Below are 17,212 nucleotides of genomic sequence, written 5' to 3'. Positions count from 1 at the left end.
GTGTTGATTTGGCTGGTACCTGATTCCATATTCAAGGCGTTTGGGCTTTCGGGCCTTCTTTTGCCTATCTGCTATGGTATTCATCGCGTTGTCTATGCTTCTTGTTAGAGTGGGGAGTCTTATGTACAGCGGAATCTTCAATTACTTTTTCATTGCCAAATTGGCGTCAAATATTCTCACTGCGTAGAGAATGAAGTATGAACCTCGAGTACTGGAAAGCTGTTACTATTATCCATTAGCACTGGGATTGTATCGCTAAGTATCCTGTTTCCGCATTGAGGGGCAGGATGCGATCCCGCAAGCCCCGCGTTACAAATGCCATGAGTAACCATCACAGGAGACAGTTGGTCCAAGTGTTATCTGCTCGCAAGCATCGGGTTGCCTCTTTCGAGTGCTTGATGCATAGACTATACACGCTAAACCCAATTAGGCAAAGGGATCCGGCCTCCGCAATGAACCCTCTCTTATCTAATCGATACAGCTGGGGAGCTCGACAATGGAGGGGTGCTACATTTAAATACCTTGAGCTTCCCACATAGAGTGTCTGAATCAAGTCCATTTCACGGATTGGCTGTGGTCATCATTGATACATTAGTGGCTTCTCAACATAACGAGCTACCTTGCGACCTACCCTCTATACACTACAACAACACCCGTCGAACTATATCCCATCACCGCTGGATATACATCACACCAGCATGGTTCTCAACCGGCTCCAGCAGCTGGCTCACCACGTCACTGCGACAGCTGCACCACCGCATCCTTTCGATCCCCTCACCTCAGCAGAGATTGATGCTGTCGTAGCTATTATCCGAAAGGAACATGGCGCCCTTCATTACAACGCTGTGACTCTCTATGAGCCGCGCAAGGCCGAGATGATGGCCTGGGTGGCCAATCCAGAGACTGCTCCTCGTCCAGTACGAAAGGCCGATATCGTTGCCATTGCTCCAGGTGGCAAGGTGTACGACGGTGTGGTTGATCTTGAGAGTAATAAGATCTTGGAATGGAAGCACACGCCGGATGTGCAGCCTTTGATTACTATGGAGGATCTGCAGGAGGTTGAGCATGTTGTGCGCAAGGATCCTAAGGTTATTGAGCAGTGTGGGATTATTGGCATTCCTCCAGAGGATATGCATAAGGTCTACTGTGATCGTGAGTGCAAATCATTGATAATTTGACAATCAAGTGCGCAGTATGCTAATCTTCCATTCAGCCTGGACAATTGGATATGATGAGCGTTTCGGCAGTGGAGTGCGTCTGCAACAAGCCCTCATGTACTACCGACCTCATCCCGATGATTCGCAATATACCTATCCCCTCGACTTCTGCCCCATCTACAATGCGGAGACCAAGCAGATCATTCACATTGATGTGCCTCCCGTGCGCCGACCCATCAACAAGGCTCCCCCAAACAACTACCACCCGGCGTCCATTGAGCAGGAGGGTGGCTTCCGCAAGGACATCAAGCCAATTCACATCACTCAACCCGAGGGTGTTTCATTCGAGGTCAAGGGACGGACCATTGAGTGGCAGAATTGGAGCATTCACGTTGGTTTCAATTACCGTGAAGGTATCGTCCTGAACAACATCACATTCAATGATAAGGGCAATGTTCGACCAGTCTTCTGGCGCCTCTCTCTGGCAGAGATGGTTGTTCCTTATGGAAATCCCGAGCACCCTCACCAGCGAAAGCATGCCTTTGATCTTGGTGAATATGGCGGTGGTTACATGACCAACAGTCTGTCCCTTGGCTGTGATTGCAAGGGTGCCATTCACTACATGGATGCCTCGTTCGTCAACAGAGCCGGTGCCTCTACCGTCATCAAGAACGCTATTTGCATCCACGAAGAAGACGCCGGCATTCTCTTTAAGCACACTGATTTCCGCGACGAGTCAATCGTGGTGACTCGCGGTCGCAAGCTCATCATTTCGCACATCTTCACCGCTGCGAACTACGAGTACTGCGTGTACTGGATCTTCCACCAGGATGGTACCGTCCAGCTGGAGATCAAGCTGACCGGTATCCTCAACACATACGCCATGAACCCCGGCGAGGACACCAAGGGCTGGGGCACTGAGGTCTACCCCGGTGTCAACGCGCACAATCACCAGCATCTCTTCTGCCTGCGCGTGGATCCCAACATCGACGGTCCCAACAACACAGCCTTCCAGGTAGATGCTGTCCGTGGCCCGGGCGAAGTTGGCAGCGCCGAGAACAAGTACGGCAATGCCTTCTACGCAAAGAAGACCAAATTCAACACTCCCCGCGAGGCCATGTCCGATTACGACGGTTCCACCAGCCGCACCTGGGATATGGCAAATACCAACAAGCTAAACCCATACAGCAAAAAGCCCGTCTCCTACAAGCTCGTCAGCCGCGACGTACCTCCCCTCCTCCCCAAGGAGGGCGGTCTCGTCTGGAAGCGAGCCGGATTCGCGCGTCACGCGGTCCACGTCACAAAATGTATTTTCCAACCCCCTTACTCCTTCTTTCCAAATTTCTAACAACATTCCATTCCAGACTCCGACGACGAAATCCACCCCGCAGGCCGCCACGTTCCCCAAACTTCCGGCGAACCCTCACAGGGTCTACCCGCGTGGATTGAGTCCGCAGGATCCGACTGCTCAATTGACAACACCGACATTGTCCTTTGGCACACATTCGGTCTTACTCACTTCCCCTCGCCGGAAGATTATCCCATTATGCCGGCTGAGCCTATGACGTTGCTTCTTCGCCCTCGCAACTTCTTTGATCGTAACCCTGTTCTTGATGTCCCGCCTAGCTATTCGCGGACACCGACGCAGGTCGCATCTGGGGCGGGAGCTTGTGGGTGCAAGAAGAGTGATGGATCGAGTGTTTTGGTGTAAGATGATGGCTGGTTCATGTTGAGAGGAGTTGTCTTTTAGCTCTGGTTTCTTCGTTCTGTGTGTATATATGATTGATTATTGGAGATTTAGGGAGTCAAGAGCTCCGAATCGCATGAGAACCTAGCGACCTGACACGTCCCTCCGTCACCCCTGTGTCCAAGTGACGGGCTGGGAGTCTTACTCGGTGCCAGACCTTAGCAGAATAGTGGCTTACATTACTTGTGTACTGTACAGTACACGTCGTACAACCCAGTCAATTGGCTTTCAGTCGTTTAATGTCTACCAGAGCCGTGGCCAGGGTTGGTTGCCATTAATCAAGGCTGGTGATGTCATGGTCGAGAATCTGACGGTGAGGAATAGCGACGTCTTCTACATATATAATTGCTGAGTTTCGAACTAGTATATTCTTACCTCAAAATATCTTTCAGAACACCAAAGAACCCTGCACAATCTTGAAAAAGCCAACAATGTCTGGTCACATTGAAACTTTTACTGCAAGCCGTCCGGAGAGCTTAGACGTGGAGATGCCTCGATGAGAGACCTCAAGACTCGGCTCACAGCAGACGTCAAAAAGGCTCTTGTGGGAGTCATTGCTGATCTCCCTAGAACTGCTTTTGTGGATTATTACGGCTATACTCGCAAGGTGGCAGATCATGGGAAGATATACGATAATGTGTCGAACGAGGAGAACACATTTAGTCCTGATGGTTCTGATACCCGACCAGGACGGAAAGGCGTGACTACAGAAGATTGCTAAGGATATTAAGAATAAGATAAGGTAAAGATGCTTAGTGGCGGGGATCTTCTTCCTCTTTAACCCTAAGTTATAAATCCGCAAACAGCGACTATCTTATCCAGCAGGGCTATAGAGACTATAGCGTTTATAGTAGACTAGGAATATAGTAGACTAGGAATATAGTAGACTAGGAATATAGTAGACTAGGAATATAGTAGACTAGGAATATAGTAGACTAGGAATATAGTAGACTAGGAAAATAGTAGACTAGGAATATAGTAGTTAAACACTCATGATAAACGTAGACGTCAGTCGCCCTTTCATATCTAAGGGAAGGAGGGAAACTTTAAATATTTAGTACGAAGTATACTTATAATCCTAATCCTATCTATATTTATAAGTATAAGAATTTATATACATATATATTATTTTAGTGAGTTTAATTTATAAGCTCTAGGATTTAACCGACGGGTCTAATCCCTAAGTGTTGTTGACTTAGATGGCTTTCCTGTAAGCTAGTCATTTATTAGACTATTTACTACACTATGAAGCTAAGTGATAGTAAATCGAACGCCTAGTACGGCTGCTACCCTTGACGCTAGTTTCAGTTATCTTTTCAGCAGAATCAAATTCAAAATCAAACATGTTTATCGTTTGCTCCCAGAGTCCTACCATATACGAGTCATTATAGTAACTACTCTTCGCTTCTATAAAAATATCAGTTTACTCTTACGAAATGCAGCGAATCTGGAGACCAGATTGAAGCTGAATTGTATGTAATTCACTGTACTTCCTAAATCACTTTCCCGTGCTGTCCCGCCACACCACCAGCATCAAAACAAGATCAAACATCCTCAACATGAAAACTTGCTTTGATATGAGCCGTAGTCCAGCCTTTCCAGTGTCCGTGCTTGGTCTCGGAACCATCATGGTCAAACCAGATTTCATCGTTCGTCGCATCATCATACGACTTGCCGTGCTCCGCCACTTTTTTAGTATGGCTGTGGTAATCCACCCAAGCTGTACCAGGACGCTCGGCAATTTTGTTTGGAAAGGTATCTCTGATCTGAACGGAGAGTCGGTCCTTGAGGTCGCTCATGGAAGGATGTCGACCTTCATGCTCGCCATATAATTCTGCTTCGAAGGTTTTTCTGTCGCTAGACATTACGATTGTGGGTTACTCAAGGTGAGGCTAAGGCTCTTTGATGCTCAAGAATATGGATAAGGTTGTTCGATGATCCGGGTTATAATTCTTTTAAAGAAGCCCAGGGTGAGAAAGGCGATTTTATAGATGGGAGGAAGTTCCAGAGCTCCTGCTAGAAGAGTCTCGCCAGTCTAGATTTATGGCACAAGAAACTTTTCCATGGTCACTTGATTTACGTAAAGTTTGGTCGTAAGCGAAGTGAAATCTAGATTAAATCGACAAGGGACTAATTCAACATGTCTAAATACAATACTAGATGACACAATGCTACTTGAGCCGATAAATAAACTATTTCAAATAAATTGTACAGCGTGCACATAGTGGTTTATGATGGTAATCAGTATATGCTTTTTCCCCTTCTTTTTTTTCTCATTTGTTAGGAGGAAGAAAATGATTTTGCGATGAATTGAATCGCAGAACTTTCTTTAGTGAGTTCAGTCCATCCGATCAGGATTGTGATAGTATGTTCCAAGCACGAATACTCCCTGCCTCAGTTCTGTAAATTTTCATGACGTCTGCATTTAAAACGAGTTTAAATGGTTATATTGAGTCTATTATATGTTCTATGGTCTAGACCCTGTCCAGATAGAACGACCTGAGGAGGGCCGTTTGCGGCCGAGAAACGGGTCATGCGTAGCCAATAAATTAAACTTTTATTTTGTTCTTGGCATATAAATGGCACAAGCTATATGATCTTTCATGGAGGGTATAATAAAAAGTTGAAACTTCTTCATCTAATTCACATCCACGAGCTCTCAGCTAGTAAATATCCATCCTGTGCCGCTTATCATGGCCGCTATCGTGGGCTTCCCAACCCAGTCAGAGCCAAATATAATCCCCGACTACGAGGTCAGGCTCTTGCTCAATCCGACAGCGGTTCTTGGCCCTGAACATGAGCTAACGAGTACTGTTCTATCGGCCTTCCATATTGCCCCGACTGTCACTAGGATAAATGTCCAGTTCCTTGACAAAGGCTCCAAGGAGATCTACCTCGCCGGCTGGAGCGCCCGTATCCGCAAGGCCGAAAACGAGAACGACTTCGAGTTGACGTATAAGAAGCGGTATCCCATCGTGGGCTGCGATGTTGATACCGCTCTTACTGCGGCTAATAACGATGGTTTAAACGCCAGGAGTACAAAATATAAGGCTCAAGTGGAATGGGGTTACCAGAAGCAGACGCTTTCTATCAGCCGCAAGAAAACAGTGATGGACACCGGGGTTAACAGAATTGACCTACCGGATACCCCCAACTCGCGTAAAATGCTGATCGATGAGGCGCCGGACAAGTTTGATAACTTTGGGAGCAACAAATGGGGCACCGGCGCGTTAGCGGTGTCGCGCATTTTTGGGCCAGTCCTCGTCAGGCGGTCCACTGGCTTGTGGAAAGGAATGCAGCTATACTTCGAGACCTGGCCCCTCCTGAACTCCACAGGCACAGGAATCGAGTACATCGTTGAGGCTTCTTTCAAAACAACGAGTCGTATGACAGCCTCGGTTGAGCAGACAAACTTAGCTGCCTATTTGGAGAGCCAGGGTTGGCTGCTGGCAGAGGACTCGCTCAAGACACAGCTCATTATGGAGCGTTACTGATATGGCGCGTTTGTGGGTCAGCGGAGGCCCGCTGTATTGAATTTACACTCGAATATATACCTGAAATTATTATGTAACCTACGTACGAAGAAATACATACGCAACTCCCAGAAGAACTCTAAAAATAGACTAGTGTGTCTTCGCGTAAGGGCCAGAAAAGTCAATCGAAGAATGGAGTGGTTGCACCGGTTTCGCGACGTACTGCACTCGAACCCCGCCATTCTCTCAGGCATTAATTGAAATTTATACTTGGTTGCAGAAATATTTTCAAGGAAAACAAGTTGAACTTGACTGCAGTGTGCCAATCTTCCGATCATTTCTCCCTCCTAATCGATATCGTCTCATATCCTTCACAGGAGCGAACTAATTATCCCCCAAAATGCGCGAGTCTAAGAAGTTGTTAGCGTTTTCTTCGATTTTCCCCTGCACCAGCAGTGAGGTTGACAAACGTACCTCCATATAAAAGGAATTGATCATATTGCTCAGTATGTAAGCAACACGTGCAATGTTTCGGGCAGTCTTCAGCTGGAAGGCAATTGCAGGCAAACTCGGTTGTGGAATTATAAGCATCGGAGGAATCTGGGGCAGCTGGCAGATGACTGATATTCACTGCGCGTGCATGGCTGAGCGGGAAAAGAGCAAGGAGAATCAGAATTAAATGCATGCCAGCCAATTCGTGTTTAGTTGAAGAAAACAACTTGACGAGTCTAGATTTTAAAGCTTCTTTATACATCTACCACTGCTGGCAACGTCATGCATTTTTAGATCCTTTGTGGTCTCGAGAAATATTCCATTCTACCTTCAAGATGTCTCGACCATTTGCTCACCACGGGGTAGTGAAGGGCTGGCATTCTTCTGCGACTTAAGGCTCCACTTCCCGCTATCAACGCCAAATAAGCATGGGCACACTGGCTGCCTTAAATTCCCGTGAGCCTTGTAAGGGAAACAGATTTACTTGGCTACATACAAGGGATGTCAAGATGATAAACCCGACATTCCTTCCCCATCTTGGCTTCACTAACTCGCAAAGAACTCATCAACTCCTCTTTCTCCTTACTGGCACTGCCACAGCCCATGATATAAGCCTACCATGTCTTCCATCAGGGTGGTGGGAGGAAAAGAACAACGCTAGAAGTGAATTTCGCCATCCTACACGCCGTGAAGCCTACAGGACTCAAAGGTCGCTTTTGACCTTCAAAACGTCTGAGTGAGTTGTCAAAAATTATGTACAAATTCATGACATACATGAATGCTTATAGGATTCAAACTTGAAGTGGATCCATTCAGAGTCTTGTCAATGCGGACATCTCGAACTGATTCATCGCTGTCGAGCATGACCGACGATAGTATTGAGACTAAAGCAGTCTGCAAGTCGCATCATGGAAAGGTGGACCCAGACTTGGGAACACGCAACTTTTGCATAGCCGGACTAGCATTCGGATGGATTTTTGCATCGCTGTGTCTCATTGCAGGATCGATCATGCTCAGCTCCGACCACTTTCCCATCCCATCATACATGAATTTGAAAGTTATCATGGTCAATTTCTTCTTGCATACTATGAGACCTGGGAAAACCTATCCTCCTAGTCATCGAATCCAACAGCTGCATCAGGGAACCTCGATACTGGTACAGCTACTGTTGAACCTCCTCGTGACTATTATCCTTGACACTACAAATTACATACATGCCACTACCCTCAAATGGGCTCTTTTCAGAGAGGGTCGCCTCAAGTTCAATTCGAATGTGCGACTCTTTACCAGTGCCAAGGCCCACGGGCCCAATAGTTGGTACATGAACTGGATTTCTCTTCTTGGGCTGGCTATTTCGTACGGGGCTACCTCGGCTGCCATTACAGATGTGGTCATTGTCGGAGAGTGGGATGAAAAGACGCGCGAAGTGGAATACGGTCCGTCGGAAAGCTCGGATATTATCGATATCAACGGACTAGCAATATTTGCTCTCGGCATTGGGGTTCTCTTACAGGTCAGTGTGTCGACTTATAGTTTATTATACAGTAGCGGAGTTCGGATCTGGAACAACTCTCTTCTATCCAATGCGAGGGCCTGGGTCGATGGCAAAGAGACAGCCAATGACCCGTCCGAAGATCTATGTCCGGAATTTACCTTCACTTCCCGGGAGATCCAAGACCCAATGCTCGATATAGCACCACATACTCAAATCATTCGAGGCCTGATCTGGGGATTCTGCGCGCTTTTCACTCTTTGGTCTCTATCACAAGGAATCGTGGTTGCAACCAACGGCTACATGGCGGAGAACTTCGGTGATTTCTCAAGCGGCGCAGACGGATACTGGAGATTCTACGGAGCCCTGTACTGGGACTACAAGCGAATCACCAAATCACCCCCTTATTGGCTTGGATTAATCATCCAAATCATAGCGCAATCGTTTCTCACTTTTGCATTGCATTGCGTGGAGCTACTATTCAATCTTTCGCGTGACGAAGCAGCATGGCGCGAGTTGGAAACCGTCGGCGTCGATGCCGACGCCTCTATGAAATCCAATGTTAGCAGACAGACGCTGATCATGTTGGCGATGAAGGCTATCATACAGTGGGTCTTTGGGTATGCGCTCACGGCGGATGTTTCGTTTAATATTGCGCTTTTACCGATTATTGCTTTGATGGTTTTGTTCGTTATCTTGGCAATTGGGTCGGAATGGATGTTGAAGAAACGGCCAAAGGGTAGTCTTCCGGCGACGTATGGCGAGTTCGACCGAGTGATCCAGCTTGTGGATGATTGGGATTACGGTCGCCTTTTCTGGGGTGACAAAGGTTGTTTCAAAGATGGGATGCGCCGTGCAGGCACATCTGGTCAGCGTTTACCAGACTTGAAGCCGGATACCCTCTATTGCCGTTGTCGGAAGGGGGATTGATTTCCAAATAGTGAGCGCTTTGCAGCTAGTTTAAAACACCATCCTACTATCTTCTGCTTTCCAAACTGTTTTTCGGGATTTGAAAAGTCGATTCACTAGGTAATAAGACGCCGAACGATCTTGAGCAGAATGACCATCAGGAGGGATAATTGTATTGTTGAAGACGAGTGGCTTTCTTACTCGTCATTCATGAATAGAAATTGTATCTCTATAGATCCAATCACAAATGGAAAATGGTGAGTTTGTAAAAAGTACACGATCAAATAGATGGGTCTCCGATCGCGATTTGAATTGGCTCATCTCTACAGATTACTCCTCCTGCAGATCATTTCTAAAAAGACCTCATAATGGTCCATACACGAGATAAGATGGGGATCGGCGTCGTGCCTGTAGGAACTGGTGATCCTACCCGGCAGAGCTGTAAGAGCCCGAGATTTCAATTTTTGGACAGGATTTTTCGAATCCATCATGTACTTTGTCTGTTATGAGGAGTTGGCCAAATCAAAGGCAAGTTCTTTTGGGAACAACGTACCTTATGATAGCTCACGCCGTCATGAACGCGGAAGCTGATATAGACCAAAGATTGTTATCAATAGAGTTTTTTGAGCGAAAACGATATTTATGTGACAGAACTCACTATACGTATCTATCTCAATGCAGATAGAGGGTTGCCTTGTGCTGCATAAAATATGATTATCATGTCTTGGAAGTCTTTGTTTTTCTGACAGGCTTAGACACCATAACCCCTGAATACATATGGCTTAGTAGCTAGTACGCTCGTATTGCTCCTCTGAAATGCTTGAATCGCCATCCATCTCATTCATATGTTACAATGCCATCTTGAAGGTACAAGGGATCTTGACCAACAAACAACAGAGTATTTAATCTCACTATCATAAGGGGAAATCTATGTGCCCTGTGCTCACTGCTCGGGCTGTGGGGGCCGAAGCCCTCTAAGATGGGGTATTTGAGTTAATATTTTAGACTATCTCAGAAGAGAAATGATCTGCCTGCGCTGCCCACCAGCTGGCCCGTTCCTGATTTAACACTTAGGGTTCGTCGGCAGCTAAAATTTGAAGGTCCACACGGTCTCAATTTCAGACCTCCGCGTCGTTCAATAGTTATGGCCTGACATCGAGATCCCAATGCCCGCGCACCTCTTCAAGCCTCCACCTGCATTGGCGTAGATCATAGTCCCACTGATGCATGGTTCTTGGCTCCACGAGCAGCAAAGGTCAAATCCCCTCATTCTTAGGCCACTAGTTCCTGGCCAGGTGCAGTAGTGTATCGCAACTTGGAGCCCGGCACAGTCAAATTACCAAACCCCTGAGTCGTTGCTGCGTTTGTGAATGCTAACGGTACTTTTGAAGGCAGACTGAACATACAGTCAAGCTACGATAATTTGTCATAACGACATGGTTCATAATAAAAGGACCTCATGTGCCGGCCATTCCTACACGTTTCCACCCTCGTTGCCATCATCTCGAGACTTGGTCTACGAAGTACACTCATTGCTGCACTCTATACAGTCTTTACCTCAAACACAATGCAGCTCAAGAACGTCATCCTGACTGTGGCCTTGACCCTGACCACCTCCGTCTTCGCGGCTACGAGCGCCTCTGACCTCGCCATTGGCTTGCAAAACAACATTGCTGGACTTGATATCGGCCAGAAGCAGACCACTCTGCTCTTGAATCACCTAGCTCACCATACCGCTGGTGTCACTGCTGATGTACATAATCTCCCGATCCAAGGCCAGAAAAACTCTAATACACTGATGAACTGAATGGCTAATCTTCAATACAGAATGTTGTATCCTCTTACAACGCCACTGCCACTACCGAGGCCGAGGACTTGGCTATGATGAACATGATGGAGATCGACGAGGCGCCAGGTGATGCCATTCAGATGGTTCTCTGCCAGGCCTTCCACGGGGTAATATGAGCAAATTATCATTCCCGAAGGTCTGATTTCAGATTCCTCTTATTCTAACGAGAAATCTTGTCTGGAATCTAGTTTGCTCTTAGCAGTATTGAAGCCAACAACGCCTTCATCGATTACGCCATGTCCTTCAACAAAACCCAGCGCAAGACTCTGCGTGATGCCATCGCTCGGAACAAGGATAACGTTTCTGTAAGCTGATTGTCAGCTCAAGTCACTTAAGCCGCAATCTAACTTGCCTTGCCAATCTATAGGCTTTCCTCGATCGTGTCGCCAGCAAAGCATTGCCCTTCTGCGTCTCCACCATCAAGATTGACAACTCTGCCATGTACGCTTCTCTCGACAAGGCCTCCAAGGCGCTTGACTCCAAGGAGTCCCTGCTGTAGATCTCCTGGTACCAAGCTTCTCAAGAAGTCGACGTGCCGTGACAATCTTTGCAGATATGGTGTGAGAGAGAACCGAGTCTTCAAAACTCTCGGTTGTCAAAAGTTCCATTCGATCCGGATGCAGCCAGAGTTAAGCCAAATGTTTGATAGCGTCTACATCCTCCATTCTCAGCTATGACTTTTCTTTTCAGCCAACAATACCATAATGTGGATAGATAGTCTGATTAGCTGCTATATCATTATCTAATACACAATTTGCATAGCGAAGAAGCAAGCAGACAGACTAAATTGTGCAACCATGTTATACCGAAGTTGAAGCCACGGGCGTGGAGACAAATAAACACTGAAGAAATATTAACGTTGTTTATTGTGAGCAATTGAATAATTATGTGCAAACCAAGAAATACAATATGGCGAAAGCTGTAACTCCAGGTTGAAATAAGCAAAACAGGAACTTCTCAAAGCTCAGATGAACGCAAGTCAGCCACTTGTCACCGTTCAAGACTTAACAAACTTCAGAACATCTCCGAGCAATCTTTCAGCATGGGTGACATTAAGAGCTATAGTAAACATGAGCAAGTTGTTTATTCGACGAAAATAACTGGAGATCCTTACCATGAGCCGCCTCCTCATACAGTTCCACCTGAACTCGCGGGATGATCTCCTTGACCACCTTCGTGCTCTTCTCATATGGGGCACCTGTATCAGAGTCCCCATGGACACAAAGAATAGGCACCTGAGAGTCTTCTCCCAGTCGCAAGAGTTTCTCGTTGAAATCAGCTTCGCGGACAATATGAGCACAGCGCTGGATTGCCAGCCCATCGGCGTCTTCGACAATTCTCTCATGTTGCCTCAATACCTCAGGAGATACACTGAGCCCTGAAGTACCCACAATGACTCCAGGGAGGGCAGCATGAACAAAGTCAGCTCGGGCTTTTTGGAAACCAGTGCAGATGTCATCCCAGACTACCTTCGGCCCGGTGCTTCGATTGTCTTCTCCTGGTAATTTACCTGGAAGTGCTGGGGCCACCCAAATGAGTCCCTGCCAACAATTAGCAATGCTCTCTACAACTAGTAAGGTAGGAGCAGAATATTGTTCATACCTTGCAATTCTTCCTAAGATAATCACTCGCTTCAAGCGCCAGCACACTCTCTCCAGCACCCATACTAGAAGTAATAAACACGAAAGACCCAACATCGAGGAATTTCTCCAGCAAGTGCACGGTATCCTGGGCAAAGGTCTCATAAGTGATCTGAGCATCACTTTGAGGGCCATCCCAGTCACTTTTGCCGAATCCACGGCGATCGGGGGCGATGCATCGGAAGCCATGATTCTCACATAACTGCACGGTGAGAGTTTCCCATGCTAGTGAAGAATATGGCCATCCATGAAGAAAGATGAGGGCGGGTTTGGTGCCTGTTGCTTCCAGTGGTTTGTAGTCGCGATAGTACAGTTGTGCACCGTCCACGGGGGAAGTGTAGCGAGGCATTTGTGTTGTCTTTCGGAACAATAAATTGGAAAATCTGTTTGCAGATTTGAAAAGCTTCTTTGTATTTCTGATCGGAAGTGTTGAGATACTGTTGATGAGATGCAGAGGTGTGCAGGGACTGTCGAGATCTATATATACTCGATCCTCGGTCGTTATGAACTTAGAAAAGTGCGTTATGTAGAAAATCCCTTCGAGATCATCCAAATATACCTTGAGCCTTACCAAGTTCGTATTCCTTGCTACTAGCCCAAGCGTTATGGTCACTAAATTAGTCGCTACGAACATAACGTTATGCTCGTGTGCAGAATCAACGGGGCAGTGGCTGTAAGCCGCCAACCCCCGACCTTGGAACCCGCCAATCCGACGCCTCGCATAACACGAGATAGACTAAGGAGTTAGTTACCATGTCGTATTATCCCGTTTACCGATATGCATTTGAAAAACGGACCGTAAGTATTTCCCTCGGAATAATGACTATCTCTGTCCACGTTGTGATAAATCTAGGATGCGTTAACATGCAAGATGTTAACGTTATGCGCCTCAAAGTATAAAAGCGATGAAGTGTGCCCTGAGACACTCCCATCATACTTACGAAATATCCAGCTCGACATCCATTTACTTTCAACGATCAAATCTCTTCAATTGATCCGAAGTACCTCCATTTGACACTATGTCTAGCAACAACTATTCCATCCATTCCATCATTGCGGCGTACGGCCTCGGCATCACCCCGCATGGATACTACATTGTGAAAATGATGGCCAACGCCAAAGGGCAGTCAAGCAACATTTTGTATGTCGCTAATCCCAACTACTAATTAATTGCTGAACTAACAGAAATATAGGCCCCGGGAGAATCTGTCCAATCTGAAGGGGCGCATTCCCGGTCAAGTCTGGGACAAACTCGCCAGGGCCCGGGGGCCCATCTCAATGCTCTGGAGGGAGTTCCCATGTTCGCCGCTGCAATGGCAAGTCTATCTACTCTCATCCATATTAAATTTCATAAAGCTAATGAGCTGTTTCAATACAGCTGGCCGGTAACCTGGCAAAGCTTCCCGCGAAAGACTTGAACTGGTTTGCCTTTGACTATCTCTGCGCTCGCGTACTTTACACCATGGCTTACATGGGCGTTAAGTCTGAAGCTGCAAGCTATTTGCGGACTGGACTTTGGGCGTGGAGTATCTCAGTTCCAATTTTGGTTCTTCTCAAGTCGGCGAACTCTATTCAGGGACAAAATTGAATGTTCTTATAGAGGTTAGTGGTTTTGGCGCGGTAGTGTAAGAGTGCAAACTTTGTCCTTTGAATGAGAGTAATAAGTGCAGCAAATCTCAAGAATTTAATTCGTTTTTCATGAGTCGTGCCCTTCCAGTGATAATATACTCTCTCCTCGATTCCCTCGAGCCCGATTACTTCTTTCCACTACACTGATCTCAAATGCCCACCACCATCTCTCAAAGACAACCTGTCCTATCTCCCAAACAGATGGCTCAAAGGGATCATCACCGCTAATCCTCATCCCTTCGCCACCTCCGTCTTCCATATCATACACCAATCGAAGGAGACCCATCGGATCCCGAGCGGTCTCTGGCCGTAGACTGACAGGGAGATGGAACACTTGGATCAGCTTATCCCGAGTACTCGGCCAAGGAAGAAGGTCAATAATCGGATGATGAGGAATCAAGCGCTGAGTACGCGTTGGAAGCAAGTGGGATGGAAGTTCGGTCAGATCGACTGAGCTTGCGGGCGATGTTGCCGAGGTTGATAGACCGGATTGCAGAGAGGGAGGCGACGAGATGGAGTTATTTGAGCTGGCGGGGTTATAGAATGGACTGACAGCAGTGAAGTCCCAAATCAAGCCGTGGATGTTCAAGCGCTGTGCTACTTTCACAGCAGCATTGAGTAAAGTCAGGGAAGGGACTTCGAGTATTCGATCATCCGGAAATGTGAAGAATGAAGTATCGTCGGCCTGGAGCTCAGCGGATAAATCGTATGTGCCGTCTATATTCAGCGGCAGTGTCTCTGCAAGGTGATTCTCGATATTATCAAGACCGTGAGACTCCAAGTTCCAATCAAAGCTCTCTGCCAATTGACCCCAGAAGGTATCCCCCACAGTCGAGGCTGGAAGTGCAAGCGATGTGTCTGGGTCGAAAATCGCTGATGTTTGCAAGTTAGAAGAGGTTAGTCCTCGAGACTTGGGCCATATTGTAGTGTACTGATCGCTGTTCGATTCGGCGTTACTGAAGCCACCGTTGACGGATGCATCCATATAGTTGAAATTGAGGTCTGTGAGATCCACAAGACGGGTATTATTAGAGGTAGTAAAGGCGCTCTCTTCAGCGATATTCTTCGACGTCTCATGCACAACCATGCCAGTCTTTGACGAGGTCCCACTGGATTGACTGTCATGCTGATCAGACAAGACAGTATCACTAGGAAGCGCGGAGCTTTTAGCCCGAGACTCTAGCGCTTGCAGGCGCTCCTTCTTCCTCTTCCCTGTTACAATGGTCACTAATAAAGATCCACGTAGCCCGGTGCCGGCGGGGAATGACTTACGATATCTTCTTTGTGCTAAGATGTTCAACACGCGCTTGCGCTCCGCGGCGTCCTCGCCCAGCGTAGGAGGAACGGGTACCTTAGTGGCCGCCTTCCGTGCCATTTAGACAGCTTTCTTTCGGCTAGCACTGATCAGCGACGGAGGAAGAGGGATCGTGTTAGCAGAAGAGATTGACAGGGACAGTCCACGAGAGGCTGGTCGGGGTCTCGGCGCTCGTATTCGTGGTGAGGCTGGCTTATTATTGCGGGGAGTGGCATTTCCACGGCTGCATTTCGTAACGTCATGAACAAGGTTTGCGGATTGAAGGACCCTGTTTGCAGCACATCGCGAGGTTTAGACTGAGTATTTCATCGAGTTTTCGAGATGCTAGTACCAGATAGATCCAGGAAGTGTTCTAGGTGCTACATAGGTAAGCTCTTATGAGTCTATAGTGCGAGGATGCATGTCTTTCGTGGACAGTATGAATCCATGGGTTGATTAGATCGATAGGGATGCAATCGTAGGATCTATCAAAGCAAAAGAGATGGATGATAGTAATACATTTCATGGATGAAACAACCATTTATTCGCCAATAAAACGCCCGAAACAATAAGAGGGAATCGTCAAGCCTGAACCAACAACAGCAAAAGCTGCCGAAGCCAGCCAGCATGCAGCACCAAAGAAAAGCACAATGACAATCAAAGACAAGAACACTCCATAACTCTCTCATCCATCCTCCTAACCCATCCGCTGCAACGCAGCCTCAACATCCTCCAACAACTGCACCAACTCCTTCCCCCCATCACTAACTCTCCCCTCAATCTCAATCCCCTTCAACAAGAACGTCTTCGCTTCCGCATACCGACTCATCTCCGCCAAGCACTTCGCCAGCCTCCACCAAGCCTTAACATTCCCCACCGGCTTCGAATCAACACTAGCCTTCGCATCGCACAATCCCTCCGGCCACGCCTGCACACCAACATGCGCCTGAGCGCGGTTGCCATAAAGACCGGCCAACTCCTCCCTTGCCAGCGTCACAGGTTCCCAGCCCGGACGCGAAAGCGCCATCTCAATGGCATACGTGTACAGCCGAATGGCCTCGGCGTAGTTGGACTTGCGATAGGCGGCGTTGCCGGAGTCGCGGAGCTTGGTAATTTGGGCGCTGCGCTTGGGGTTCACGGGGAGAGGGGCGGGGGGTGTGTTGGGTGGGTCGAGGCTGAGGAGGGAGCGGTGCAGGGCGTTGAGTTCTTGGAGTTCGGTGGTTATGGCGGCTTTTTGGGTGGTTGATTGGGAGGTTGAGGGGAGGAGGGAGATGGCTTTTGAGGTTGGGTCTAGGTGGAGGGGGTATTCGTTGAAGATGTCGATTTCGGAGGCCATTTCGAGGGTTGGAGGGACTGTTGTAGTCCTGAAATTGCTGAGTTGGAGGTATGGATTGGATTCTAGTAATAGTGAGCTTGTGTCGGCGGACTTGGATATAGTGGTAGGTGGCAGGTGGAGGGCAGGGGATCTTGAGATGATGTTGATTGCAGAAATAAGAGCTTACCAGAAATATGAAGGATGCTAAATATTGA

General features: G+C 47.4%; 9 protein-coding genes across 9 annotated transcripts; 5 read left to right on the top strand and 4 right to left on the bottom strand.

Annotated features, from left to right (window-relative positions):
- The first annotated feature begins 573 nt into the window (after window positions 1–573).
- Window positions 574–2,930, top strand: N7473_003914 (peroxisomal copper amine oxidase). Its single transcript, XM_057149854.1, has 3 exons — window positions 574–1,152; window positions 1,214–2,464; window positions 2,522–2,930. The coding sequence occupies exons 1-3, from the start codon at window positions 699–701 to the stop codon at window positions 2,866–2,868; spliced, it is 2,052 nt and encodes a 683-aa protein (XP_057013508.1). The 5' UTR covers window positions 574–698; the 3' UTR covers window positions 2,869–2,930.
- A 1,518-nt stretch (window positions 2,931–4,448) lies between these two features.
- On the bottom strand, window positions 4,449–4,769 carry N7473_003913 (uncharacterized protein; the record flags this gene model as incomplete). The annotated part of the gene is made up of 1 exon (XM_057149853.1): window positions 4,449–4,769. The coding sequence occupies one exon, from the start codon at window positions 4,767–4,769 to the stop codon at window positions 4,449–4,451; it is 321 nt and encodes a 106-aa protein (XP_057013507.1).
- An 828-nt stretch (window positions 4,770–5,597) lies between these two features.
- N7473_003912 (uncharacterized protein) lies at window positions 5,598–6,398 on the top strand (the record flags this gene model as incomplete). Its single annotated transcript, XM_057149852.1, has 1 exon — window positions 5,598–6,398. One exon carries the CDS (start codon window positions 5,598–5,600, stop codon window positions 6,396–6,398), a length of 801 nt encoding a protein of 266 aa, XP_057013506.1.
- Window positions 6,399–7,731: 1,333 nt separating this feature from the next.
- Window positions 7,732–9,291, top strand: N7473_003911 (uncharacterized protein; the record flags this gene model as incomplete). The annotated part of the gene is made up of 1 exon (XM_057149851.1): window positions 7,732–9,291. The coding sequence occupies one exon, from the start codon at window positions 7,732–7,734 to the stop codon at window positions 9,289–9,291; it is 1,560 nt and encodes a 519-aa protein (XP_057013505.1).
- Window positions 9,292–10,715: 1,424 nt separating this feature from the next.
- Window positions 10,716–11,930, top strand: N7473_003910 (uncharacterized protein). The gene is made up of 4 exons (XM_057149850.1): window positions 10,716–11,023; window positions 11,098–11,226; window positions 11,308–11,424; window positions 11,487–11,930. The coding sequence occupies exons 1-4, from the start codon at window positions 10,730–10,732 to the stop codon at window positions 11,616–11,618; spliced, it is 672 nt and encodes a 223-aa protein (XP_057013504.1). The 5' UTR covers window positions 10,716–10,729; the 3' UTR covers window positions 11,619–11,930.
- Window positions 11,931–12,116: 186 nt separating this feature from the next.
- Window positions 12,117–13,108, bottom strand: N7473_003909 (alpha/beta fold hydrolase; the record flags this gene model as incomplete). Its single annotated transcript, XM_057149849.1, has 3 exons — window positions 12,117–12,178; window positions 12,234–12,660; window positions 12,722–13,108. 3 exons carry the CDS (start codon window positions 13,106–13,108, stop codon window positions 12,117–12,119), a joined length of 876 nt encoding a protein of 291 aa, XP_057013503.1.
- Window positions 13,109–13,778: 670 nt separating this feature from the next.
- N7473_003908 (uncharacterized protein) lies at window positions 13,779–14,347 on the top strand (the record flags this gene model as incomplete). Its single annotated transcript, XM_057149848.1, has 3 exons — window positions 13,779–13,900; window positions 13,953–14,079; window positions 14,138–14,347. 3 exons carry the CDS (start codon window positions 13,779–13,781, stop codon window positions 14,345–14,347), a joined length of 459 nt encoding a protein of 152 aa, XP_057013502.1.
- Window positions 14,348–14,455: 108 nt separating this feature from the next.
- Window positions 14,456–15,763, bottom strand: N7473_003907 (uncharacterized protein; the record flags this gene model as incomplete). The annotated part of the gene is made up of 2 exons (XM_057149847.1): window positions 14,456–15,600; window positions 15,661–15,763. The coding sequence occupies 2 exons, from the start codon at window positions 15,761–15,763 to the stop codon at window positions 14,456–14,458; spliced, it is 1,248 nt and encodes a 415-aa protein (XP_057013501.1).
- A 616-nt stretch (window positions 15,764–16,379) lies between these two features.
- Window positions 16,380–17,018, bottom strand: N7473_003906 (uncharacterized protein; the record flags this gene model as incomplete). Its single annotated transcript, XM_057149846.1, has 1 exon — window positions 16,380–17,018. One exon carries the CDS (start codon window positions 17,016–17,018, stop codon window positions 16,380–16,382), a length of 639 nt encoding a protein of 212 aa, XP_057013500.1.
- Between the last annotated feature and the right edge of the window lie 194 nt (window positions 17,019–17,212).

Source organism: Penicillium subrubescens, assembly GCF_028828155.1.
Source record: "Penicillium subrubescens strain IBT 31985 chromosome Unknown utg000002l_segment0_segment0, whole genome shotgun sequence".
In the NCBI taxonomy this organism is placed as follows: domain Eukaryota; kingdom Fungi; phylum Ascomycota; class Eurotiomycetes; order Eurotiales; family Aspergillaceae; genus Penicillium; species Penicillium subrubescens.
The sequence above is the reverse complement of the archived record's forward strand: the minus strand, read 5'-3'. Positions and strand labels throughout refer to the sequence as shown.

What these genes read in the sequence shown, in the direction of transcription:
- N7473_003914 (XM_057149854.1), top strand. Translation starts at nt 699, where the DNA reads ATGGTTCTCAACCGGCTCCAGCAGCTGGCTCACCACGTCACTGCGACA. An exon ending in GCATAAGGTCTACTGTGATC is followed by an intron (nt 1,153 to 1,213) that starts GTGAGTGCAAAT and finishes TCTTCCATTCAG; the next exon opens with CCTGGACAATTGGATATGAT. An exon ending in CGCGGTCCACGTCACAAAAT is followed by an intron (nt 2,465 to 2,521) that starts GTATTTTCCAAC and finishes ATTCCATTCCAG; the next exon opens with ACTCCGACGACGAAATCCAC.
- N7473_003910 (XM_057149850.1), top strand. Translation starts at nt 10,730, where the DNA reads ATGTGCCGGCCATTCCTACACGTTTCCACCCTCGTTGCCATCATCTCG. An exon ending in TCTGCCAGGCCTTCCACGGG is followed by an intron (nt 11,227 to 11,307) that starts GTAATATGAGCA and finishes TCTGGAATCTAG; the next exon opens with TTTGCTCTTAGCAGTATTGA. An exon ending in GGAACAAGGATAACGTTTCT is followed by an intron (nt 11,425 to 11,486) that starts GTAAGCTGATTG and finishes GCCAATCTATAG; the next exon opens with GCTTTCCTCGATCGTGTCGC.